The 26,055-nt window shown below is 44.2% G+C and overlaps 1 protein-coding gene and 1 pseudogene across 2 annotated transcripts; one reads left to right on the forward strand and one right to left on the reverse strand.

The window, feature by feature from the left end:
- Nucleotides 1-2,267: 2,267 nt before the first annotated feature.
- On the reverse strand, nt 2,268-25,814 carry MORF4L1 (mortality factor 4 like 1). 2 transcript variants are annotated; one of them, XM_047846711.1, is made up of 13 exons: nt 25,604-25,814; nt 20,104-20,150; nt 18,400-18,467; nt 14,927-15,043; nt 13,339-13,425; nt 12,832-12,912; nt 10,379-10,404; nt 9,579-9,667; nt 8,102-8,203; nt 6,910-6,998; nt 6,246-6,418; nt 5,674-5,758; nt 2,268-3,001 (listed from the first exon to the last, which is right to left on the reverse strand). In XM_047846711.1, the coding sequence occupies exons 1-13, from the start codon at nt 25,641-25,643 to the stop codon at nt 2,917-2,919; spliced, it is 1,089 nt and encodes a 362-aa protein (XP_047702667.1). In that variant the 5' UTR covers nt 25,644-25,814; the 3' UTR covers nt 2,268-2,916. The 2 variants fall into 2 exon arrangements, with proteins under 2 accessions (XP_047702667.1, XP_047702668.1); XM_047846712.1 differs by lacking the exon at nt 14,927-15,043 and having other exon boundaries at nt 25,604-25,802.
- Nucleotides 11,418-12,389, forward strand: LOC125158982 (securin-like; annotated as a pseudogene).
- Nucleotides 25,815-26,055: the final 241 nt, after the last annotated feature.

Consider the following 26,055-nt stretch of genomic DNA (forward strand, 5'->3'; position numbering starts at 1 on the left):
AGATCGCCGTCTACTGCACTGCAACACCCGCTGATCTGCCGTGATACTCTTCTCCACTCGCTCTTTTATTCAGCTGCCGAACATCGCAGCAAGGTCAGAAGAATTTTCGAAGTGGCTGAAGCAGAACACGGCAAGGGAAGGGGTTGTCTCCAGAGCTTGGCCCTTAACCCAACCTGACCGCACATCGGAAACTCAATCACTACCGAACAGGAGAACATTAGTGCTAAGGAAGGAAGCGGCAGGAGAAGGGACCCGTGCAGGGGCAGAGACTGGTGGCGGGTTAAGGCCAGGACACCATGGAAAACACGCTCTGTAACCGACGGCAAAGAGGCCCGTGGGAAAGGCACACGGTGTGTGGGGAGCATGTGGTAACCGATGCCATCGGCCAACAGAGGCATGCCTGGTGGGGGGAGTGGGGGGTGGCCTGGGGGTGGGGGGTGTTGGGCAAGTTCCTTCCCCTGCAGAACCTTCACTTCCTGTTTGTAACAGACACTAAAAACGGGAGCAGCTATTATGAACGAATGCCCAGGAGACACGGCAGGACGGGGCTGCACAAAAATCATGCTCCGTAAAGGCAAAGACGGGGTGGGGGGTGGGGGGTGGTAAGAAGGAGCAAAGTTTCTCCATTCTGAGGAAACAATGTCAAAACCTGGGCAATCCCACCACGAGAAGACAGATACAAGTCAAAGCGCGAACCCGTGAACAAGGTGCCGCCAACACTGCTGCACTGGGCGCCGGGGACGCGGTCATAGCCAGACGATGCAGCCCTGGGGCCGGCACACGACCGGAGCCCATCGCTCCACGGGCGCGGTCTTACACACACATGTCCGTCAGGTCCGAAGACCGTGCCAATGCAGGACCAAAACCTGCCGTTTCACCAACGACTTGGAAATTGCTGCCTTTAAGAAGTGATGCGCTACTTATAAAGGGTCCCGAACACCGAAGTCACCGCAGGAACAAGGGAGAGGAAGTGAAAGCGACAAGGCCTGCTCCTGTCCTTCCAGTGGGTTCAGTTCCTAGTTCAAGGAACACACTTAAGACTAAGGGATTCTAGACTGCTGTGCAAGGGAAGCTGGTCCAGAAGTCTCCACGGCGGGGGCGCACAGACATTTGGAAACAAAGACCTAGATTTAAAAAACTATTAGAACAAAATGTTTTTAAAAAGTTTGTATAAACACGTATGGTGGATGTTAACTAGACCTAACTGTGGTGATCACTTCACAATGTGTACAAATACAAAATCACTGTGTTGTACATGTAAAACTAACAGGTCAATTGTACCTCAACTAAAAAAAAAGATTTTACCACTAACACTTTCGTTTTTCGGTAAGCATCAATTAATAACTATCAGTTCAGGATCATCTTGATTAGATTTTATTCGAGCTCCTCTGACCACTGCACATCATGTTCTGGAACCACCTTAAGAATTACTAGCATATGGGGGCACCTGGGTGACTCAGTCAGTTGAGCCTCTGACTTTTGGTCTCAGCTCAGGTCATGATCTCAGGGTGGTGAGTTCAAGCCCCACCTTGGGGTCCTGTACTGGGCGTGAGTGAAGCCTACTTTAAAAAAAAAAAAAACAACAACAACAACAACAACAACAACAATTAGTAAATGAAAACCTACTCAAAATGCTTAATAGAGTTAATGTCCAGGCAAGATTACTGCCTCTAGTAACACCAGGCAGACCTATCAATGCTCTGCTCTTTTTTAAGTTTATTTTGGGAGAAAGAGCACAAGCAGGGGAGGGGCCGGGGAGAAAGGATCCCAGCACGGAGCCCGGAGCCTGAAGCAGGGCTCAAACTCACAAACAGGGAGATCGTGATCCACACTGGACCCAGAGGCACCCAGACACCCTTTGCTAGCTACTCCGTTCTTCCGCTCCATTTACATGGGTGGGGAGAAGTTAATGTCTGATAAGGAAAACCCTGGATTTTAGGCCCTGTGAATGTCAGTGAACATCTTAAAATAATGAGACAGCAAGAGGTCACAGTTGTAAAACTTCCCTTACTGCTCAAAATTAACAACAGTCTACGAAAAGCAGAGAAACGGTCCTGTGGCTCTCTAACTCCTTAGCGAGAACTCGAGAGCAAACTGCCAAAGCTTCTGCGGATTAGAGGGAGATGCTGCAGCCAACCACCTCCTTCCATAAAAGGCCCAACAAGAAAATCGAACACCTCCCTGTTCCCTGAAGTACCACTGCCTAGACGTGAAAAGGGATACACAGTACAGAGGTCTCAAAATGTACCCACACAAGCACATTGCTCTTTGAAATTTAAAGAAAAAATTTATTGAAGATCTGAAAAACAATTCCTAAAAGGTTGGCTTTTCCAGAAAACTGTAGCTACACAACGCATTGCGTCTATCATGTTAACACGTGCATTAGACACAAATACAAAACCATGAAACAAGCCACCATTCTTCAACAATCGGAGCAAAGGGACGATGCCTAAGGAACAGCATGGACAGCCTGCGGGATGGGCTCTTTACTTGAAGCACCATAAAAAAAAGAGCACAGACGGATGAGCGTGTTCAGGTATATACACTGAATCGAACCTTTGGCACTAGGAGTCAGAGCAGTTTGTCATACAGCATTAACACATATTATAAAAGTGCGGAGTGTCAAAGGGATAGAACCACCAGCATTCAAAAGCAGCTTTGTCGACTAGGCAATAAAACACTCTACAGTATGTCTCTCGTCGTCCATCACTGAATACACTGGTAGCGACTTTGAAATGAAAAAAAAAGAAAAGAAAAAAGGAGCTATAACCCCTTTTATTTTCTCTGTTTAAGATCAAACAGAAAACAAACATCAATTCTGTTATACACTAACATCTGCAAAGTACATCATTTGTACAAGAGGAGGACTAAACAAAACCGTGTTTACAGAAATCCAAACAGCGTCAGCGCCTCGCCTCACACGGCTTTCCGATGGTACTCAGGCGGGGCGACTTCATAATCGCTGGCACTAAACAAGGTTGCAGAATTCTTTGCCAGGTATCTAAAAATAAAACATTATTCATTACGGAGACGAAAAAGAATCGTACACCTTGATCCAAATCAAGGCACAGAGCTGCACAAAACAATTTCTCTTAAAATACACTAAAATAATGGCAACCTCACAGTGAAACCAGAGTTACAACTCAGTCAGGGTTATGGACCAAACAACAATGCATAAAGGTCCAGAGTTGCTGCCCCATTTCAAAACAGGAATAGCTGGCTGTCTTCAGAATACCAACTTGACAGCTTGGACTATCTTCTCAAAACAATGTTGTATCCTTTTCTTTTTTTTTAAGTTTATTTATTGAAAGTGAGAAGTGAGCGGGGGGGGGGGGAGGGGGGGTAGACAGAGAGAGAAAATCCCAAGCAGGCTCCGTGCCGTCAGCACAAAGCCTGATGTGGGGCTCAAACTCCTGAATCGGGAGATCACGACCTGAGCTAAAATCAAGAGTCAGATGCTTAACCCACTGAGCCACCCAGGTGCCCCACAAATGTATCCTAAAACAACATCTAGGGGCGCCTGGGTGGCTCAGTGGGTTAAGTGTCTGACTTCCGCTCAGATCATGATCTCACAGTTCGTGAGTTCGAGCCCTACACTGGGCTCTGTGCGGACAGCTCAGAGCCTGGAGTTGCTTCAGACTGTGTCCCCCCCCCCCCCCTCCACCCTACCCCCTCCAAAAATAAACATTAAAAGAAAAAAGAACGTCTAGATGTTTTCCTTAGTTCTTTGAAATTCATTACATTAAATACAGATTCAGAAAGTGACACTTTCGGGTTTAAATTTGAAACGAACACCATAAAAATCAAAGGGACCTGAAATGAAGTATCAAGTAAATAGTACGTTTATTTCACAAAGAAACCGAGGCAAAGAGAGGACTCTACGTCTCACTAGTAGAGCAAGGACTATAGATTTGCAAGCTTGTGCTGCAGTTTTTAGAATTATAAAATACATGGTATCATTTTAAGAAAATTCAAATACAGAAATATGTGACCTTCCCTCCCAAAACTATGCCCAAGAAATAACCCACTTTTTGATATGATCCACACTTTTCTAGGTCTTTTCCAAACACTAAGGATGTTTCTCCATGAACGAGAATGGTACCACACATATGCTCTTCAGAGCAACTTGATTTTCTAAGTGGACACGACATGGGAATCTTCCCTGATCGGACCGACATGCCTTCAACAGCAGTTTGGCTATTTAGCATTCTTCGTTATTATACACACAGAGTCTAGGGGCGCCTGGGTGGCTCAATCAGTTAAGCATCTGACTCTTGATCTCAGCTCAGGTCACGCATGATGTCACGGTTCCTGGCTTTGACCCCTTCATCGGGTTCCGCACCTGCAGTCTGGAGCCCGCTTGGGATTCTCTCTCTCTCTCTCTCTCTCTCTCTCTCTCTCTGCCCCTCCACTGCTCACGCGCTCTCAAAATAAGCAAACATATAAAAATTGTTATACACATACATTTTAAATCCTCATGTCTTTGGAAATCTTTGTGCACTTAAGCATTTCTACCAGCTAAGTTCCCACTTGAACTTTCAACAGGCACTGCCAAAATGCCCTCTAAAAAGGTGAAGAAACCAGGACGGCCCTTCTCCTCATACGTTCAATCGTAGCCACTGAGACACAGCTATTTGGATCGTCGGACACTGAACGCATTTCTGACAGCCCCCCGTACTGCCAGTTCTGTGAAACCCCAATGTCCTATTTTCACTGGTCTGATCATCTTTATTAAAAATTCTTCTTCGTGTTACTTTATCACAGAATTTTAACTTTTTACATAAATTATTTCCTATATTGAGTTAAAAGAAATTTTTTTTTAATCTTTATTTATCCTTGAGAGACAGACAGAGTGTGAGCAGGGGAGGAACAGAGAGAGAGGGAGACACAGAATCCGAAGCAGGCTCCAGGCCCCAGGCTGTCAGCACGGAGCCCGATGCAGGGTTCGAACTCATGAACTATGAGATCATGACCTGAGCCGAAGTCAGATGCTCAACAGACTGAGCCACCCAGGTGCCCCTCCTATACAGAGTTTAATATTTGTTTTGTTTTGTTAAAGTTTATTTCTTTTGAGAGAGAGAGGCAGAGACAGAGGACATGGGTGTGCAAGCTGGGAAGTGGGGGAGAGAGGGAGAGCGAGAATCTCAAGCAGGCTCCACACTGTCAGCACAGAGCCCAATGACACGGGGCTCCAACTCCCAACCCTGGATGACCCTGGGATCATGACCTGAGCTGAGATCCAGCCTCAGACACTTAACCGACTGAGCCAGCCAAACCCCCTGATTTTACTATTTACAAAGACTTTTCTCACTATAAAAAAAACAAAAATATTACCACTCTTCTTGATCTTAATAGTTTCAACGTTAGACTTAAACTTGTGATTCATCTAGAATTTCACTGCCTGACAGAAAGTGTGGATCTGATGGTTTCCTTCCAGAACACTAGCCAGTGGTCCCCGTCTTTCCCCAACGGCTCCAAGGCGCTGCTCCGCCACGCGCGGTGGTCCACATGGCATTCATGTCCCACTGACATCTCCACTCACTCCGGTACCGCTCTGTCCCGTTTACTCGCGTCTTCCCACGTGCTATGATCTACAGTGCTGACAGGTCAGAGCCAGTTTCAGGGCACTGTACTAATTCATGTTTCCAATTTCAGGCATACTGTTACACTTACTTTAGGAAATCATGAAGATAATTCAGCAACAATGCAAGACTCTTCTCGTCCAGAGGAGTATAGGCCAACATGGCTCCAATTCGTACTGTGGAGATAAGATAATGTAGTCAAAATTACATCCAAGGGAGCACCACGGGCATTACGTGACCAAACACAATCATCACAGATTCCTTTAAATTTGTTTTTTAGCATTTATTTTGAGAGACAGAGCACGAGTAGCAGAGGAGCAGAGAGAGGGAGACACGGAATCGGAAGCAGGTTCCAGGCTCCGAGCTGTCAGCACAGAGCCCGACGTGGGGCCCAGACCCATGAACCGCGAGATCATGACTTGAGCCGAAGTCAGACGCTCAACCGACTGAGCCCCCCAGGCGTCCCCATCACAGATTCTTTTAAAATACATGGTCTCAGAGATGCTAACTTTGAAACAGATTTAGATAACATTTTCAATAAAAAGCTCAAACTGAAATGGAGTATTTTAGAATGTTATTTTCTGTAACCCCTTCAGATTAATTAGGAAAGACAAAAACATCAAAAACCCAAAGAAAAAAGTTTTTTTCTCAATGGCACATTACCAAACAATCTCAGTAGATGTGGCGCCCCGTACACCTGGGACATGGGCGCGTCCGGGTGGTCTGCGAGAATCTCCGCGTACTGCGGCCTCTCAAATTTGTAGAGCAGCTGAGTCCCCAGCATCACATTGAAGTACTCCTTTATGCCGGCCACCACCTCATTCACAGCGTACTCCCTGACAAAGACAGAAATGTGTACTTGCAAAGCAGGTCACGGACAACTGAGAAATGGGGATTAATTCAACCCATACAAGAGCAAGGGACCAGAGTTGAAGGCTGAACTAATGACGATGAATTTTTACCCAACAGGTTTTTTTAAACAAGAGATTTAAACAAAAGCACAAGGGAAATCAATTCCAAAAATAAACCAGTGCTAAGTAAACCACAGCCTTCAGGCTGAGAATGGCTTTTACATTTTCAAACAACTGTATTTTAAATGGTTATATTATGCACTTAACACATAATAGCTTCACTTTTACCTAAATGTTTACCATCTGCCCTTTAAGGAAAAAGTTTGCCAACCAAACTCCAGGTCAAACCAATGAAATTCTATTTTGCTAGTTTCTGATGGCATTTAGAGGAAGTGGACACTTCAAAAGATTAAGATTTGGAAAGAAGAATACTTAAAATGTCTTTCTATGCACTTGAAAGATTTGTATATTCTTACTTATTATCTGTATTTCCTCGAGATTTCTTGTAATTTGCATAATCCTCTAGAATGGAATCCACGTTCTTCTTGGCAGGAAGATAAAACAGCTGTAAAAAAAATACACCTGAATACTAGTGTTCTTTTTACAGAAAAATTACAACAGAAAAGTCTTAAGGCAATAAAAGACCACCTAACAGTATTACAAACAGGAAATGGCACTCTCCAGCACTTAAAACATGGGTAATGCGGCTAAGGAACTAAAAATTTTTATTAATTTCAAGGAAGGAGCGAAATGTGACCAGCAGCTGCCGTACTGGACACCACAGCTCTAAAGACTGGCATCTGTCGGACACACACACACCATTCACTACGGAGGGAATGCACCACGCAGAAATGCACCTCCAAGACACCGTCATTATGTACCCTGTGTGTACCATGTGCCACACCCCGCTTGAAGCATACGTGAACTCTGAGGTCGTGCTCACATCTTTAGTGTGAGGCAGAGACCTACCGAGCCGAGTAACTTGTCCAAACTCTAAGTGGTAAAGCCAAGGTTTGAACGCAGTAGTTCAGCTCCAGAACCGAATCAGAACCAAACAGAGTCCACATTTGTATACAATGGAGGTCTCGTAAGTCTCCTTATCCCCAAATCTTCACATCCCCACTCCCGCCCATGCTGTTCATTCTAAGTACTTGGTGCATCTGTCCTATAAAGTTCTCCACTTGAGGTCTAGGACCACACTCTTGCAACGTCACACACGTACCTCACAAAGCCCCGATTTCCTTTCCACTAGTAACCACACGTCTCGGCCAGAACACTCAGGTTGTCTGGGAGGCCATGAACACTTGGCAGAGAACTGTGTGCTTCCTACAGCCCAGCAGCAGCAACACCACGTGAGGACACCCCATTTTCAGTGACAGAACAGAAACCACGTGCTACTTCGTGTTTACCAGTTTTCAGGGCTTCCTATCCTAGAAAGCTCCAAAACCGAGTTATTGCCACCTTTTCTCACTAAAAACTCATGGATTTCTTCTATCCTTTCCAAGACATGCCCTCTGATGATCAAACTATTCAGTCTCTGAATTAAAATAATATTCATCAATCACACCCCTTCAAGAGCCAAGTCTATACAATTTTTTCCTTAAAATTTGTTTCCACATCAGCAAGAACATACCCTACAGGTTACAATCTGTGTAGCTTTCAAGGTACCTGTTTTTGCCGGGTAATTAAGTCCCAATCATCAACAAGCCACGGTTTCAATTCTTCAGGAATCTTTACTTTCACTTCAACTCTGTTCATGAATGTTTCCTCCTGAACAGAAAAGGGAAGGGCATTAAAAATCTGTCTTTTCTCGCTCAATAACAACACCAAAATTCAGGGTTTTTCTCAATAGTTAGAGGCACCAAGTACATACGTATATATTTTTTAATTTTACAGAGAGAGTGAATAAGCGCACACGGAAGGGGCAGGAGGAGAGGAAGGGAGGGAGGGAGGGAGGGAGAGAGGGAGGGAGGGAGGGAGGGGGAGGGAGGAAGGGAATCCCAAGCAGGACGGCCTCTGCACTGTCAGCTTTGGAGCCTAATCTGAAGCCCAGCTTGGGCCTTGATCCTACAACCCTGGGCTGGGATCATGACCTGAGCTGAAATCAAGAGTTGGACGCTCAACCGAGCCCACCCAGGCTCCCCTGAATTAGTTCAAGTACTCAAATGGACTGCCAGAGTTGGCATTTCAAAAATCGTAAATGAAAAAGCCCTACAGCTAAGCTGCTGGGAAAAAAGAAGCTTCTCTTAATAGCCAAGGACTATCCCATACAGATTAAAGTTACTTCTTTACACATAAAATTAAGTGTCCTGACTTCTAATGAAGTCTTCAATAACTGCCTGAAGTTGCCTATTTTCAAAACATACACTCTTTAGGAGTATACCATTGCTTCCTAACCTCAGCTTCAGAAATATAACTGTCAGTTGAAAATTAAAACCACACTTCCAAATTCCTAATTTTGGAAATCAGAAACAAGACATTTTATCACTTAAGAATTCTAAACTCGGGGCGCCTGGGTGGCGCAGTCGGTTAAGCGTCCGACTTCAGCCAGGTCACGATCTCGCGGTCCGTGAGTTCGAGCCCCGCATCAGGCTCTGGGCTGACGGCTCAGAGCCTGGAGCCTGCTTCCGATTCTGTGTCTCCCTCTCTCTCTGCCCCTCCCCCGTTCATGCTCTGTCTCTCTCTGTCCCAAAAATAAATAAACGTTGAAAAAAAAAAAAAATTAAAAAAAAAAAAAAAAAGAATTCTAAACTCATATTCACACACACATAAGCAGGCTAGATAAAGCTTCTGTGGCATTTTTTATGGGTTTATTAAATCATCTTGGGACATACTAAACCATTTAACGTGAACTCGTAAGTCTATACAGTCGAATACCAATGAAATATTTAATCCTGTACATGAACATAGAGCTTACAGACGAATATTTGATGATGAGCTGGGGAGGACACACACAGCAGGGACACATGCAGAGCTACATGTAAAACAGAAGATGTATAAAAAAAAAAATCCTTGATCCAAAAAAGAGGAATGTTTTCATCGCAGTAGTTAACCATGTTAACAATGTTTTCAAGACTGAAGTTCTGACTATTTTATTGCACAGACTAGAAACACTAACATGCTATTCGTAATGTTAAAAACTCACATTCTCAACGGTAGGATCCACTCGGGCCCTTTTCTTGCGAGGAGGCTGAGGTGTCTCGCTGGTACTGCCACCATCTCCATTTCCAGGTGCTAGACACATGCAGGACAAGGACAGGAGGTCTCGGCTTAATACAGGAGACACTCTTAAGGAAAATACTTTCCCGATAAACCCTCTTTCTTATTTTTCCATTACACAGGTGTTACCTGAATCTAAAGAATCGCAGTCCTACCAAAAATACAACTTTTGTAAATTGTTCTATCATTTAGCATTAAGCAACATTTAGTGGGGCGTCTGGGTGGCTCAGTCAGTTGAGCGTCCGACTTTGGGTCAAGTCATGATCTCACAGCTCGTGAGTTCGAGCCCCGCGTCAGGCTCTGTGCTGACAGCTCGGAGCCCGCAGCCTGCTTCAGATTCTGTGCCGCCCTCTCTCCCAGCCCCAACCCATTCGCATTCTGTCTCTGTCTCTCTCAAAAATAAACATCAAAAAATAAATAAATAAAGTAACATTTAGCAACATTATCTTACATTTATTAAAAAATACTATCTTCTCAATGACTAAGACTAAAGAACATGAAAATAATAAACGTTTACAAGGTTTTTCCATTGTAAAAAGAATTCTCAAAGTTGGCTCTCTACTACTATGTACCTAACTATGTACACTGTTGTGAGTCATCTTTGAGATCACCAAACATGGTAAGCTTACTCTCAAAACTTTCTAACTCTTAAAGCTTAACACTGATTTCAAAATGTAAATGTTACAAAGGTAAAATAATTATTTTTAACCAAGTTAATATTCTTACTTTTCTGTTTGTTCTTTTTGGTTTTCCTAAAAGGAGAAGGAAAAAAAAAAGAAAAATATGTGATTACTGCTAGTACACCCGCCCCCATACATTCCCTTTTACCAGGGTTAAGTTCACAGAGAAACACTGCCTTGGATGAGAAGATCAGGCTGTAAATATAGTTCCCCTGCTCAGACATTAAGAATTTTCATTGACAGTTGGCTAAATTCACACCTCCCTCCATATAATAGAAAAATAAACCAAAACCACATCGGGAGACTTTTAGGATTATACTCTTAATTTATAAGCTCACAGCACGTAAATTATAACCATACTGTTGTTTATGTTACCCTACTAGTTCCACAAAATCCAAGTTCCAAAAGACAACATTCGCCATTACTTCAGTAAACTGGTGAATGTGTATGTTCAGTGAACTGGTAAATGTGTATGTTCCACCCTCACTGGCCCACAATGTTCCACCCTCTTTCTCCCTAGTACATAGTCCTTCCTTTTTGACACCTAATAAGCTCTTTCCTTCTGAAACCAACATCTCCTTCCTCTTAGTCATCATCTCCAAGCGCAACTTCACTCGTTTATTTACCAACCGGCAAACAGTAAACTACTCATTTTAATTCCACATACAACTACTTACAGAATGCAAGGAAATGGTTTGCAAAAAGCCCAAGATTATGGACTCTATCTGGGGAGACCCAACCATAACACTGGAGTATGCTGACCCTTCTACAGCTTTAGAAAGTATTTATAGGGGCACCTGGGTGGCTCAGTTGGTTAAGCAACCGACTTTGGCTCAGGTCATGACCTCACAGTTCATGAGTTTGAGCCCCGCGTCCGGTTCTGTGCTGACCACTCGGAGCCTGGAGTCTGCTTCCTGCTTCAGATTCTGTGTCTCCCTCTCTCTCTGCCCCTCCCCTACTTGTGCTCTGTCTCTCTCTAAAATAAAATAAACATTAAAAAAAAATTTTTTTTAAGTATTTATAAGTTATTAACTGTACTCATCTAATTTAGAGCAAAAGGTTCATTTTACAACTCAAATTAACTTATGTTCCGTTACAAATACAAAAAGCTGGCCACCTATCTGAAAGTACAGGTTTTTTCCTGTTTCTCTAAGTTTAACTTCTGGAACACAAGTATCTGTGTTCAGTCTGAACAGTATTTCCGGGTCAGACTAAACTATGAACTTTTACTTAATTGATGTCAAGAACAGGTGAGGACCGGGGCGCCTGGGTGGCTCAGTCGGTCAAGCGTCCGACTTCAGCTCAGGCCATGATCTCACAGTTCGTGAGTTTGAGCCCCGCGTCCGGCTCTGTGCTGACAGCTCGGAGCCTGGCGCCTGCTTCGGATTCTGTGTCTCTCTCTCTCTCTCTGCCCCTCCCCTGTTCGCGCTCTGTCTCTCTCAAAAATAAGCATTAAAAAAAATTAAAAAAAAAAAGAACACGTGAGGACCGAGAGCAACCAGGAGCTTTTACACACACATTCCTGACCCACTCGCTCTACCATGAAAACGACGAAACAACACGGACAACCAACCCTAACTCGTAACATCTATAAACTACACTTGAATGAATGCCAACAGACTCTGACATTCTTGTTTCAACTTTCTTGCTTATGTTAAGAAGCAAGCTAATTTCTCAACCTATGCAACAGATTTCACATAATAAACTGCTGGTGTTGTTTGCAATCCTTTCTCTAAGCTCTTCTCTGCCAAAAAGGTAACTGAGAAGACTGTCAAAGCAAAAAGCACTGTTCCAGCCTCGGACGACACCTATCCTGAAATAGAAAAATTCTTTCCCTTCAATCCTTTAGATTTTGAGAGTTTTGACCTGCTTGCAGAGCACCAGATTGCACACCTCCCCTTGAATGGAGTGCCTCTCATGATCCTTGATGAGAAGAGGGAACTTGAAAAGCTGTTATACCTGCCCCCCCCACACACGTCACCTCTGAAGATGCCCTCTCAACCATGGGAGTCTAATCTGTGGCAGTCTCCAAGCGTTCTGTCGACCCTGGATGTTGAACTGCCACCTGTTTTGCTATGACTTAGATATCTGAATTTCTTAGCACTTAATAGTTTGTACGTTTTGTATTAATAAAGCAATTCTTTAATAGACTCTTCCTTAAAAAAAAAAAAAAGTGAGTGTATTCAATGCTGCTGAATTATACACCTAAAAATGAGTTAGAGGTAAACTTTATGTTATGTATATTTCGCCATAAAACAAAGGGGGGGGGGGAGGGTAGAAAACCTGCTAAGGGAAATTAAGGGATATGTAATTATTATGTCTTTTCAAACAACTGAACGCTTGAGAAAGGAGTGCTCATTGGCATTTTTCAAGTTGAAATGTCCCAGGTTCCATTTTCAATGAACTCTAATACAGGACGATGGGTATATGGAGCTTGAAGCTCACTTCTAGAACGGTCACTTCCATAACGATACGCCAAATTAGAACAGGTCTGCTTACACTTCAACACTTTTCTGCTGCAGGCCGGCGGTCTTCTTCCCTGGGGCAGCGCCTCTCATCTTCCCCTCTGCATACTGCTCCCTTCAAAGAGAAGTCCAATGAAGTTGTCATCAAATGAGTACTTACATGGAAAAATAATTGTGCCAGCTTGATCCCATTTTGAAATTTATATTCAAATTGAGATCCCCTGTGCCCTTCCCAAGTAGAACTCCCACAGAGTCCGGGAGCCAACAAGATCACAGTGCATTTCCAACTACAGAAATTACCAACATCCTGATGCTGCCTACCTAACTCTATGGACAGACTAGAAATGACTGGCCTGCTACTCCTTCCTTTTTTCTAGGAAAGGCTTCTCTGATTGAAGTCAAAGCCACAACACGGCAGCTGACAGGTACCAAGAATCATTTTTTTGGCAGGCAGGCCACAGGATTTCTACTGTTCATTCCACTTCCCAGAACTAATATACAGACATTTCTCTTCCTACTCATGTTGCCAAAACAAACTTACTGATTGGCTTTTTGAAGTTCTCGCTGTTTCTGCAGATTGGTGTCCACATACTTGAGTACTCTGCTTTCTGGAACCCATTCGTCCCAACTGTAAAAGACGAAAGTTAAATTATCATTCAAAGACATTTTTACTACTATTCAGACCCTGCCTCCAATTACTTGTAGAGATCCAAGAGGCAAGACTCTGGATTTCTCTGAGATTTAATTAATTGGGACTACAAATCCGTTCTCAACTGAAATGAAAATCCTGTGAAAATCTGTGCTGTAAGAGAAAGAAACTACATCCTCAAAAGCAGCACCCTAAACCTTAACTGCCAGATTCCAAAAACAGATTATTCAAATCCTTTCTTAAAATGAGTACAGTATGGCACTTAACATTAAGAGTCCCTAAGCAGAGACGCCTGGGTGGCTCAGGCGGTTAAGCATCTGACTTCTGCTCAGGTCATGATCTCACAGTTCATGAGCTCGAGCCCCGCTTCAGGTGACCTCGAATCCCACTTTGGGTGAGCCCCGCTTCTCTCTCTGATCCTTCTCTCTGCCCCTGGCTCACTTGTGCCCTGCGCCCTCTCTCTCTAAAGAGAAAAAAAAAAAAAAAAAAAAAAAGAGTCCTTAAGTAATTATCCTTACGGAATAAAGAGATCTTAAGAATTTTAACTTCCAAAAAAAAGTGAAGCATGGGAGTCCACAAGAAGCTGCCATCTTAAAGAAGGAAAATTGATCAGCTAGTTAGCTAACTACGTAACAGCAAAGTTACAGAACTAGCTGTACCTCACTTTCATCACCTATAAAATGGGAGATAACAGTGCCTACCCTTACAGTATCATTACGAGAAATAATACATGTCAAACAGTTCAGAGTCCGAACCATAAAAAGCACTCAAGGTCTGTCAGAAATCTATCAGGTCTATCACAAATATCATCCACACCAACTCAGCAAATACTGTAAATCAAATGATTACAATGGTTTATCAGACTACATCATCCTCAACCTTCACTCACTCATGAACGCACAGAACCAGAGATGGCTTCCTAAACATCAAAAGGAAGAACCGACCACTCTTTAAATAAGCATTCTGGCAGTTAGAAAAGCTCCTTCCTTCAAGATGTCCGAGCGTCGGGGCACCTGGGGGGCTCGGTCACTTGAGTGTCCGACGTCAGCTCAGGTCACGGTCTTGAGGTTGTGGAGTTCGAGCCTCACATCAGACTCACTGCTGTCCATGCAAAGCCTGCTTCTGATCCTCTGTCCCCCCACCAGCCGCCCCTTCCCCGCTTGCGCGCCATGTGTGCTCTCTCTCGCTCTCTCAAAAATAAATATTAAAAAAAACTTTTTAACCACAAAACAAGATTTCTGATGTGTTTTTTTCCAAAGGGGAAAACAAAAACAAGGTATTTTTTAGGGAATGCTTAACTATTCATGCAAAGTGCCTTTCTCCTGCTGAGGGAGCTCCTTTAGTGACACAAATAGATGTATCCAAAGAAAATGATTTCCCACCTCTGACCTCTTACACAAGATAACCAAAAGAAGAATAAATAATTAAAAAGCAATCCTCAACATGATTTCCTAGAGAAAACTTTAAAACATGCATTTACCTAGAGGTCAGGAGGGGGTGGTGTACTGAGGGAGCTCCTTCAGGAACAGGAAAAAGGGCTACAATATCCTCACGTGTCTTCAAAGTTTTTTCAGAGCGCCTGGGCCTCACAGCACTTCTGATACAGACAGCATAGTACAAAGTAATCTCAGTAACTAGGTGCAGAATTTAGCTTAAGCTTTATTAAGATTTATTTACCGATGGAATATTTAAATGTCTGTGTCAACGAGTTCCGGTAAGGTTTTTGAAAATTTAGAAATATGTTATCTACTGTGCAAATATGTTATCCACTGTGAAAAAAGTATGTACTTAACTAAAGTTTTAAAAATTCCAATTTGCAGATTGGGCTTTTGTTGTATGACTTTCTAAAAAAATCTTACAAACCATTTTCAAAACGAGAATCTGATTTTTATTTATACATCTATCTATTCCAACTCTCTCTGAATTAGGCAGAGCTGGAAAATTTTTATTTACCACCTAACTCCATTGTAGTTCCCGGCAAATCCCTTCCCCCTCTGATAAAAAATGCATCTAAAATAACTTTGATCTAAAAACCAAATCAAGGGGCCCCTGGCAGGCTCAGTAGGTAAAGCATACGACTCCTGATCTCAGGTTTGTGAGTCTGAGCTCCATGGTAGGCACAGGGTTTACTTAAAAAAAAAAAAAAAAAAAAAATTTAATGAAAAAGTAAAGACCAAATCAATCCTCGTTTCCTTTATGTGTCAGAAGCTAAAACCCTTGCTGAACCACAGGAAAATTAAATGACATTTTTTGTTCTGAGGAACGTCACTACTAGGATAGTAAGTGAAAGCCAAACACTCAGAAATTTTTATAGGTCACAAACATTAAACAAGTTCAGAATTTTCTAAAGGTGGCTTGTCACTAACCCCCACAATCACAATGACCAGTGACACTGCTTACACAGCACTAAAAAAAAAAAAAAAAAAACAACAAAACAAAACACACACATAACACACTTGCTGGGCTGCTGAATAACTGCTCCCATTTCAAAATGGGCTTCAAGGCTTCTCTACTCACAAAAAAAATCCAACTTTCCAACATTATGTCTGTTTATCTATGTTCCAAATCAACTACAAAAAACACATCTACCTTTGTTCATTAATATCCTCAATTTTACACCTATGAAGATATGAAATATCTCCAATGTTGAGTGCCATTTTTAAATTCTTTTTCCAAGGAATTAATATATAAAATTAGCTTTACAAAGAGCAAAACAAAATCTATGCAGTCTATCATTTACCTGTGTTACTGAACTCTAACAAAGGGAAAAACATTATTTTAAAGTTATAAAATCAGGAAATACAATCATTTGGCAGTTTCAATTTCTCATAAGCTACAAATGCCACTCAAAATCCAGTCTTAAAGCCATACACATCTACATGTAATTTTATACAAAATATTATACATAAAAGAATTAAAACACAAATCCTAAAACAATTATTTAAATGGGAATGAGGGCAAACCTATGCCATGAATTTACTATTTTTCTTTGATTTCCTGGATGAACTTTAACTTTCCTACACGTAACATGCATAAAGTCGACATTCTATTGCCTGTAGAGAATGGAGATTCTTATCACATGGTAATACTCTCAACCTTACCGATGTTGACATAGTATCGGTGTGTAAAGTAAGTCTATTACGAGACTGAACTAGAGCTTAACATTTTCTCAATAGGAAACTACAACATACACTAGGAGCCATATGGTAAACTCTCCTGGATGTTAGAAATAATTTAGCATTAATACTGAAATCACATTTAAAAATCACAGTTTACTTCTCTAAGACAAAAGGATAGTTTTGGGGGCGCATGGGAGTTTTAAGCATCCAGCTCTTGATTTCAGCTCAGGTCAGGCTCTCTCAGAGTCAACCTCTGGGCTGACAGAGCAGAGCCTGCTTGGGATTCTCTCTGCCCCTCCCCCACTCATGCTGTCCCTCTCTCAAAACAAACAAAAAAACCCAAAACGATCATTTTCTCCATTATTTTCCCAATTTCTCAATATTTAAAATCTTACCCGCCGTTATTAGAAGTAGTTTAATTATTAAATGGGAAAAAATTACAAGTTGTCAGGAATGTACTTTGACACATTTTAGATTTCCACCTTTCTACAACTATACTAATGGAAAAAAAGGGTCTGGTATTTCTTCTCAGCTAACAGCATTTTGTGAAAAAAAAATTCTTCTAACAAATAAAACTGGGCTGGATCACCTGGCAAAGGACCACATGAAACAAGACCAAAGTCACAGGGCCAGTAAAAGTCATAGACAATAGCTCCTTCCATAGCAACAGAGTAATCCTCCAACCTGACAGCCTGTTCACACGGAGAACTCGGTACCAGAGCACAGCTCAAGGGACACAAAGCCTTCAAAGGTGCCAGAAAACGACCCCCAAAAAACTACTTTCTGGCAATTTTTGAAGGACAAAACACACTAATAAAAGTAATTTAAAACCTCTCATAGTACAAATTACAGGATATTCCATTTCAGGCATCAGAAACGAGTAAACTATTAGATGTGCTGTATCTGTGGGTCCCAAGAAGAAAGACCCATCGCTGAAAAAGAGCTCCCCACTGGCTTGATATTCTAGAACGCGTTCAATCTGTGACCACTGTCTACTCGCCATAACGGATCAATACACCACTCCTTTAAAAGAAAAGTCTAACTCTTCAAGGTGAAAAATTAAGTTTAATTAGGCAATTAAATCTCTGTATCTGTATTAAACCATATTCTAAAAAATGAACCACAGGAAATCACTCTCTGCCAACATTTATGTTACCAAAATTCAGAATACAAGTTTGTCACTACTTCCTAATGAGGCAACCTTTTTCCTTTTCCAAGTAGAATAATCCAACTAGCTCTGAATATAACTAATTGCAGTAACATACATACATAACTGCGTGGGTGCTAAGGCAAAAAAAACTCAAGCTGTCCTAAAATGAACCAAAACCAGAAAAAAAGAGCAGTTGGTTGACTAACGATGAGACATTACACTAGAACACAAGAAATCATCCAAAGACTTTAAAATGAAATGGTGGGTACCTTTATGTCTATTATTTTCATCATACCACAAATGCTTCACCCTTGCTTCAATATGTAGTGAAACCATCCAAAAATTAAGAGGCATGGGTGTGCAGGGCACCTGGATGGCTCAGTTGCTTAAGCATCCGACTTCAGCTCAGGTCACGATCTCACGGTTCATGAGTTCGAGCCCCGCACCAGGCTGTGTGCTGACGGCACAGAGCCTACTTGGGATTCTACCCCCCCTTTCTCTGACCCTCCCCCACTGGCACTTCATCTCTTTCTCAAAATAAATAAACCAACTTAAAAAATGTTACAAAAATGTTTTTAATAAAAATTAAAAAAAAAGAAAGCAGCATGCGTTTGTGACACACACGACACAAGCTACCTTGTTAAGAGATACAATTGCTTTTAAAGATCTAATACTAATACTCACTTTTTATTCCAACCACTGTAATGTATAAAGTATTTCACTTGTTTGTCCTTTATGGCAACCTTTACACACTGAAATAAAAAAGAGAAAATTCACTCAGAAATCGTTTTTGAAAAAGGCGACAACTACCTGGATGATTTTCAAGTATGCAATCTTTCAGACACTCCACTCAAACCTTGGGGACCAAAACGAGCACAAGAGAGCAGGACTGCCAAACAGAAAATCATCCAGGATCTCAGGTTACTTGCATACATTGCCATCCTACAGCTGCCTTAGAGTCACAATCTGTGGAAGTCAGCCCAGCAAAGCTGAAAACTGTAATAAAAGATCCCCCGACCCTTAACTCAATGGGCTGGAGGAGCTCTCTGAGAACAGCTAATGAAAGTCATTTTTGCACTTTCTCAAAGTCTAGCCAGCCAGAAACTAGTACTTATTTCAAAAACCAAATTCAGCTAAAGAAAATTATTTAGACAGTGCCTTTCTATTATTAGAAAGCGCCATTAACTTATGGAAGGCAAACTGTTTTGCTGCAAAATATCAGCAACCAGCAAAGTGACAGATGAAAAACATTTTATGTTCTTCTTAAAAGCAGCCAAACAAATTAGAACAAATCATTAAAGGTATTAACTATGACAAGTCAAAGTGACGACTCTCCGTCATGGATTAAAAGTCTTTATCTGAGACAACCAAGAGAATCATGACAATTTAAGTTATTCCAACCACCATTTAAAACTTGTTCCCTGGAGTTTCAGCTGTCAGGAGAAAAGCGGAGTGTGCCACAGTTGATGCAACAAAAATAACACTCTGGGATATAAATGATCAAGAGGACTCACAACTTACTTAAAACTGTATTAGGATTACATCACGAGGACTTATGCACGTACACATGACGTTCCTGACCGGATTCTCCATGAATCCAAATTCAGCCATTTTAGAACTTTAAAAACACACATCTATATGTTCAAAACAACTGAAAAGTAGTGAAACTGGTTATTATTGGGAGACACACTTCAAAATTGTTAAGACCATTTTCACAGACACACATAAACTACCCACCAAGAATGCTCCAGAAATTGCATGTAACAAGGCTGTATTGCTATGCAGACCATTTTTAAAACCACTTTTAAAAACAGTCACACCATAAATATCTACGCTAAAAATTACCAGAAACAAAATACTAAAAATAAAAACACTTTTTACTTGGGAATTCACTATTTCATTCACCTCTGGCTAAACGTAAAACCAGCTTTCACAACTGGGATGACACTGACAGAGGAAAGGAAGCCCCCTGCGATTCGAACTCTGACAGATGAGCCAACAGAAAGAAGTTAAACGTCCTCACGTTTTTACCATTAGGTTTTATCCTTAACGTAATAGATCCCTCAGTGCTTACTCAACAGCTACTTGCACATCACTGGCCAGATGTCCTCACAAGCCATTCACAACACAATGCAACTTGCTCCCACAAACCTGTCTTTTATCTCCGCTCAAATACTCCAACCACTGGGCCTTCCGCAGGTCACTGAGACAACGGCAAGCTGGCAATGCTTTGTCTGGCCCACTCAGCAAGCAGTCAGACACCCAGAAAGAGAACACTAGGGGTTCTATGAATCACAAATGTTGGAACAGAGCAACTAACTCTCTTACGACTCAAGTCATCTAACCAATAATTTTAGCTAACTTGTCAAAGGAAAACAGGTTTCATACCTTTGCTTCATAGAGAAGAGGCCCATGAAAGCACAGCACTCGCTCACCTGTAAAAGTAAAAAAAAGAAAGAAAAAAAAAGGAGTTAATCTTCATTTATCTTCGTATCTAAGAGTCGCACGTGAGGGCCACCACAGCTGTACTGTTATTGCTCGCAAAACCGGAAGAGTAAGGCTACGTACAGAAAAACACTTCAGATCAAACTTCAACAGTACCCTACAACAGAACACACCTTAGGAAGTGATGTAAACAGCAAAAATCAATGTATTAGACTATCAATCTATTTGGATCATCAGATAGTCTACCACCTACTAAGCCAATAAAATCTACAGTAACTACCTACTGGCAGGACTGGGTGTTTCAATGTGCATCTGAAAATAAGATTTTTAAAATATTTCCAAAATGAGGACCTTATGCTCTACCTATTATCTCTGGTTCCAAACCTTTTCCTGGGCAAGTAAAACAGATAAAATTCTAACTTTTGGAAATCACACTCTATGTTGAACCTACCATTCAGACTTGCAAGAATAACTAAATGGAAGGGACTAGAGGATGACCTGGAAGCCAACTGCTCATCAGACAAATCAAGCAGGTAATTCCTGACAGTACCTGAAAATTACATTTGATTACAGTAGAAACCAATTTCTTGCACATTATTTTCAGTCTACTTGGGCTTCATCAGACCCAGAGGTAACAAAAGTACTCCACCACAGTTAGCTCTTTTAGCTCTAAACCTACGAAAACAACCTACTAGTTCAACTTTGAAGAAACTAGACAGCAATAAGATTTTCACTATTTTATTTTTTAACGTTTATTTATTTTTGAGAGAGAGACAGAGTATGAACGGGGGAGGGTCAGAGAAGAGAGGGAGACACAGAATCTGAAACAGGCTCCAGGCTCTGAGCTGTCAGCACAGAGCCCGACGCGGGGCTCGAACTCACAGACCGCGAGATCATGACCTGAGCCGAAGTCGGACCCTTAACCGACTGAGCCACCCAGGCGCCCCAAGATTTTCACTATATTAAAAAATAACTGCTGCCTGTAAGTTTCAAAAACTGACCACTGTGGGGCAGCCAGGTGGTTCAGTTGGTTAAGCGTCGGACTCTTGATTTCGGCTCAAGTCATGGTTCATGAGTTCAAGCCCTGCGTCCAGCTCTGTGCTAACTGTGGAGTCTGCTTTGAGATTCTCTCTCTCCCTCTCTCAGCCCCTTCCCCGCTCATGCTGTCTCAAAACTAAATGTTAAAAAAAAAAAAAAAAAAAAAAAAGTTATCCTAAAGCAAATCCGTACGTTCATTTTCAACATATTTATACCCAGTCTTTCCTGTACCTGTTTGAGCACCATCAGATCAATGGGGGACACAGATATGGAAGCAAATAGTTTTTGCACAATTCGCTGGATTTCATATTTTTATCTTCACATGCAATAGGAGTGATCAGCTACTAAGGAAACAATGGGTACAGCAGCACAGAAACATGACAAGGTGACACTATCACACTCCTTACCATTTGAATATAAATAGTCCACTATCACTGGAGCACAAGATGAACACGTAAAAGTAGAAATCAATGTTAAACAGATCATGGTGTGCCTGCCTTCTATGTCATGTAATGAAGTGTGGACTTTATCCTGTAAGAACTCCCAAATCTGACCAAGAATCTCTTGGAGTTTTTAAAACTACAGATTTTTTGGGCACCTGGGTGGCTCAGTCAGTTAAGTGTTGACTCTTTGACCTTGGCGCAAGTCATGATCTCACGTTTTGGGAGACTGAGCCCTGAGTCAGGCTCCGCGCTGACAGCTCAGAGCCTGCTTGGGATTCTCCCTCTCCCTTCCCCCCACTCCCCAGCTGGCTCGGTCTCAAAAATAAATAAATAAATTTAAAAAATAATAAAACTACAGATTCTCAAGCTTCACCAGAGACCTGTATTAGAACCTCCCGAGCAGGCTGAGTAATGTTACTCTGCTCAAAGTTCTCTGTAATTCCCGTGCAGTGGTTCCCCTCTGAAGAACGTGCCAGAAGATGGGCCTGTGCAGAGCTTCAATGGAGACTGGAAATAGGGAAACAAATCAAAGACTTCTGCCAGCAGTCCATGGGAAGAAATAGATCTGAACCAAAAGCAGTGAGAAATTAAGGACAACCAAGCAAAAAACAGAAAGTTTAAACTGACTTCCAGGCTGGTGGGAATATTAACCAAAACACGAACTGGAAGGAGGGGGGTTTAGACCAGCTTTGGAGTGTGTTCCAGTGGCTACGGCCCATCCAAAGTGGAGCCACCACTGAATACTGAGACCCTGGGGACATGAATAAGGTGTAGCAAACAAACAGCAGCAGCAAAGATTGGACCTGTGTCTCCTAACCTCACTCTTTAGGTACATTTTTTTTTTTTTTTTTAACATTTATTTATTTTTGAGACAGAGAGAGACAGAGCATGAACGGGGGAGGGGCAGAGAGAGAGGGAGACACAGAATCGGAAGCAGGCTCCAGGCTCTGAGCCATCAGCCCAGAGCCTGAAGCGGGGCTCGAACTCACAGACCGCGAGATCATGACCTGAGCCGAAGTCGGACGCTCAACCGACTGAGCCACCCAGGCGCCCCTCTTCAGGTACATTTTAAAGACACCGTGGAAAGGGCCTTATTCCTCCGTCTTCCTGGCTGCCTCCAAAGACAACTGTACTGGGGCTGGGGCCCTTCTGACCTCCACTGCAGCTACTAGTGCATTGACGGATGGCAGCCTTCTTGGAGGCATTTGACTCACCAGGATAACAAACGCCTATGGCCTACTTCTCATAATAAAACTGGAGAAAAAGACTGGTAATTGGGGAAGAGAGCAAACCATGGTTATCAGGCTTTTGCAGCCTTTCTCCACTCTTAATGGTTCTAGTATCCTAAGACGAAAGTAATTCTACCCAATGCTCTCAAATTCAAGGTTGAGATTCCAAGGCGCCATCCTCCCACTGGTCTATGCTCACCAAGAACACTAACAAGCTACCACCAGCCTGTGAATTCCTGACAAGGCCTAAACAGTTTTCTTTACCATGTGCTGGAAGAGAATTTGAAAGAGAGGATCAAGTCCAGTACAAAATAGTCACCACGCTTAAAAACCGCTTATCTAACAAATGCTGAGCATTAAGTGAGAAAAACCTCCAAGTTTAAGGGAATCATGAAAGAAGTACTATTTCTGATCATTCATATTTCCACCATCACATACGCTCAATTCTTCTGCAGTGTCTTAATTCAATTCTGTTACCACCAACAGGGTAGTACTTTTTCCTTTCAAGGCATTCCCTGAACACATCTTATAAACAACATTTAAAAGTTTATTTAGAAAAAAAGAGAGAGTAAGTGTGTGCAAAAGGGGAGGGGCAGAGAGAACTCCAAGCCATGTTGAGCTCGGAGCTTGACGTGAGGCTCAAACCCAAGGCCATGAGATCAGGACCTGAAACGAAATCGAGTCCGGTGCTTAACCGACTGAGCCAGCCAGGTGCCCCCAAATAACTTCTTAAAGATGGCCCGGCAATTCGGCGTTAACACAAGAGTAGAAAACACACCTGGAAAGTGATGGTAAGTAAGGGCCAACACTCTGGTGCGCAGCTTTCCAACCTTACTACTGGCACCTTGGTTCCTACTCTCGTCTGATTCAGCACTACAGCAGCACATGGCTTCTCCTGGGTGGTTATCCCCCTACCGGCCCTCTCCTCCCTCTAGTTCACAGCTAAAGCACTTTCGCCAGAAAGCCACCCTTGACTGTTCCAAACCTCAGTGGTATTCCTTCCATGTCCTACAGCAGGAATGGACCTTCTGCGCCACTGGCGAAGCCTATGGGTCATTTCCCAGAATGTTTTTGTAACTACCTGAAACACGTGGTATTACAGAGGAAACCAATTATATTGAGATGGTTATCAAAGCATTTTAACTGTCACGTTCTGATGTTACATGACCTCCTTAACTGATGGAACCAACTCTTGGTTAATCCAACAACTACCGTAATTTTGACTCAGCAGCTGAATAGATGTTCCACGCTGCACTGCCAACACTACTGTGCAGGGGGGCGGGGGGGGGGGGGGGGGGTGGTTAAGAGGAGGATGGATTCGTAATTGAAATACAAAATCTCACTTGGACAAAAAAAAGAAAAAACAACAAAAAAAAAAAACCCTCTTCCTTTCAGATAGACCTATATTCTACCCACTAACTTCTAGACTAAAAATCCCTGACCTAAAACATCTGGATTAAAAAAACAGAAACCTTAACCCACAGGAGGTAGTCGCAACTTTTCGCGGCAGGAGAAAGCAGGTACTGAGCCGGTCCTTATAAAAATAAATACCCTTGATAACTTCTTAAATAGCCCGTAAAGTGACAGCATGCTTGGTGTGGGGGTAAGGGGTCTACAAGTTTGAAAATCCCCGCAACGACAAGTGTTTTTGGCAGACGTCTGGACGTCTACGGTGACTCGCAGCTCCACCGACCGCGATGAACGGTACTGTGAAGGTGTCCCTGCTCGGCTAGGAAACGTTACTTCTGTTTTACTTTACCGTGAAGCCCCCACTCTGATGTACGCGAACAGACGCGTTAACCGTAAACACTAAAGATCTCCCAACAAAGTCTGGTTCTACCGTCAGCCAAGGCGTATTCACCAAAAAAAAAAAAAAAAAAAAGAAAAAAAAAAAGAAAAAAAGAAAAGAAAGCGCCAATTAATAAGCCAAAGGAAGCCAGCGTCCGAGTCCCCGCACGTCCAGCGTCGCTGCACTCAGCCTCGGGGCGGGCGGGGAAGTCCGCGGGCGCACCGGGACCGGGTCTCCGCACAGGGAGCGCGCCCGCACGCCGGAGGATGCGGGCGGCACAAAGCCCCGCGCGCCCCTCCGGCCCCGCCCCGCCCCGGATCCCGGATCCCGGCTGCGCGCCCCGCACCGCCCGCCCCGAAGCGCGCGGCCGCCGGGAGGGGGCGCTGCGCGCGCGCGCGCGCGGCCCGCGCCGGGCGCCGGCGGCCATGATGGCGCGGCCACCTCGCAGCGGCCATTTCGCAGCAGCGCGCCTCTCCCGCCACAGACGCGAGGCCCGGCCAGGCCCCGCCGCGCCGCCGGGCGCAGCCCCCTCGGCGGCAGGCGGCTGGGGCGCCGGCCGGGGGCTGCCTGGGCCGCGCGGTCCCTCGGCGCGAGCGCCGCCTCCCCTCCCCCACGCCACATCACCGCCCGGCCGCCGCCATGGCGCGCCCGCCGCCTCCCCACAATGGGCGGCCGCCCGCGCCCGCTTCCCTCCCGGGGCGGCCGGCACGCCCAGGCCCCGCCGCGCCCGGCGCTCCTCGGCCTCGCCCGCGGCCGTCCCGCCCGCGCCGAGGGAGGCCCGCCGCCGCAATGCGCCTTCCGCACAAAGCCCTGCCCGCCAGCCCCGCGGGTGCGGCCCGCGTCGCCCCCCGGCCCCGAGCCCCCGAGCCCCCGAGCCCCCGCCGCCCGGCCGGGCCCGCCGCTCCCGCGCCGCCGGCCGCTTCTCCCCGGGGGCCCGGACTCACCCTCCTGGAATTTGGGCTTCGGGTCCTGTTTCGGCGCCATTTATAAGTGATTCGCCGCCGCCTCCTCCTCCTTCTCCCACCACCCCCGACTACCGCCCCCTACTCTCCACCCCACCCAGCTCCGCGTCAGACGCGCCGTCAGGCACCGCCAGCTCTACATCCCGGGCCCGATTTGCCAGCGCCCGCAGACCTCACCGCGCCGCGACCGCGCAGCCGCCGCCCCAGCCAACGGCCGCACGCCGCGCACGCGCCGCTGCGCCCGCGCCGCCCCGGGGCACGCCGGGAGCCGTAGTTCGGAGGGGAGGGGAGGGGAGGGGGAGGGGAGGCTGCGCGGGCGGGGAGGGGGAGGGGGAGGGAGGCCGGGGGAGGGGGAGGGGGAGGGGGAGGGAGGCCGGGGGAGGGGGAGGGGGAGGGAGGCCAGGGGAGGGGGAGGGGGAGGGAGGCCGGGGGGA

Source organism: Prionailurus viverrinus, unplaced genomic scaffold (genome assembly GCF_022837055.1).
Source record: "Prionailurus viverrinus isolate Anna unplaced genomic scaffold, UM_Priviv_1.0 scaffold_40, whole genome shotgun sequence".
NCBI classification, from domain to species: Eukaryota; Metazoa; Chordata; class Mammalia; order Carnivora; family Felidae; genus Prionailurus; species Prionailurus viverrinus.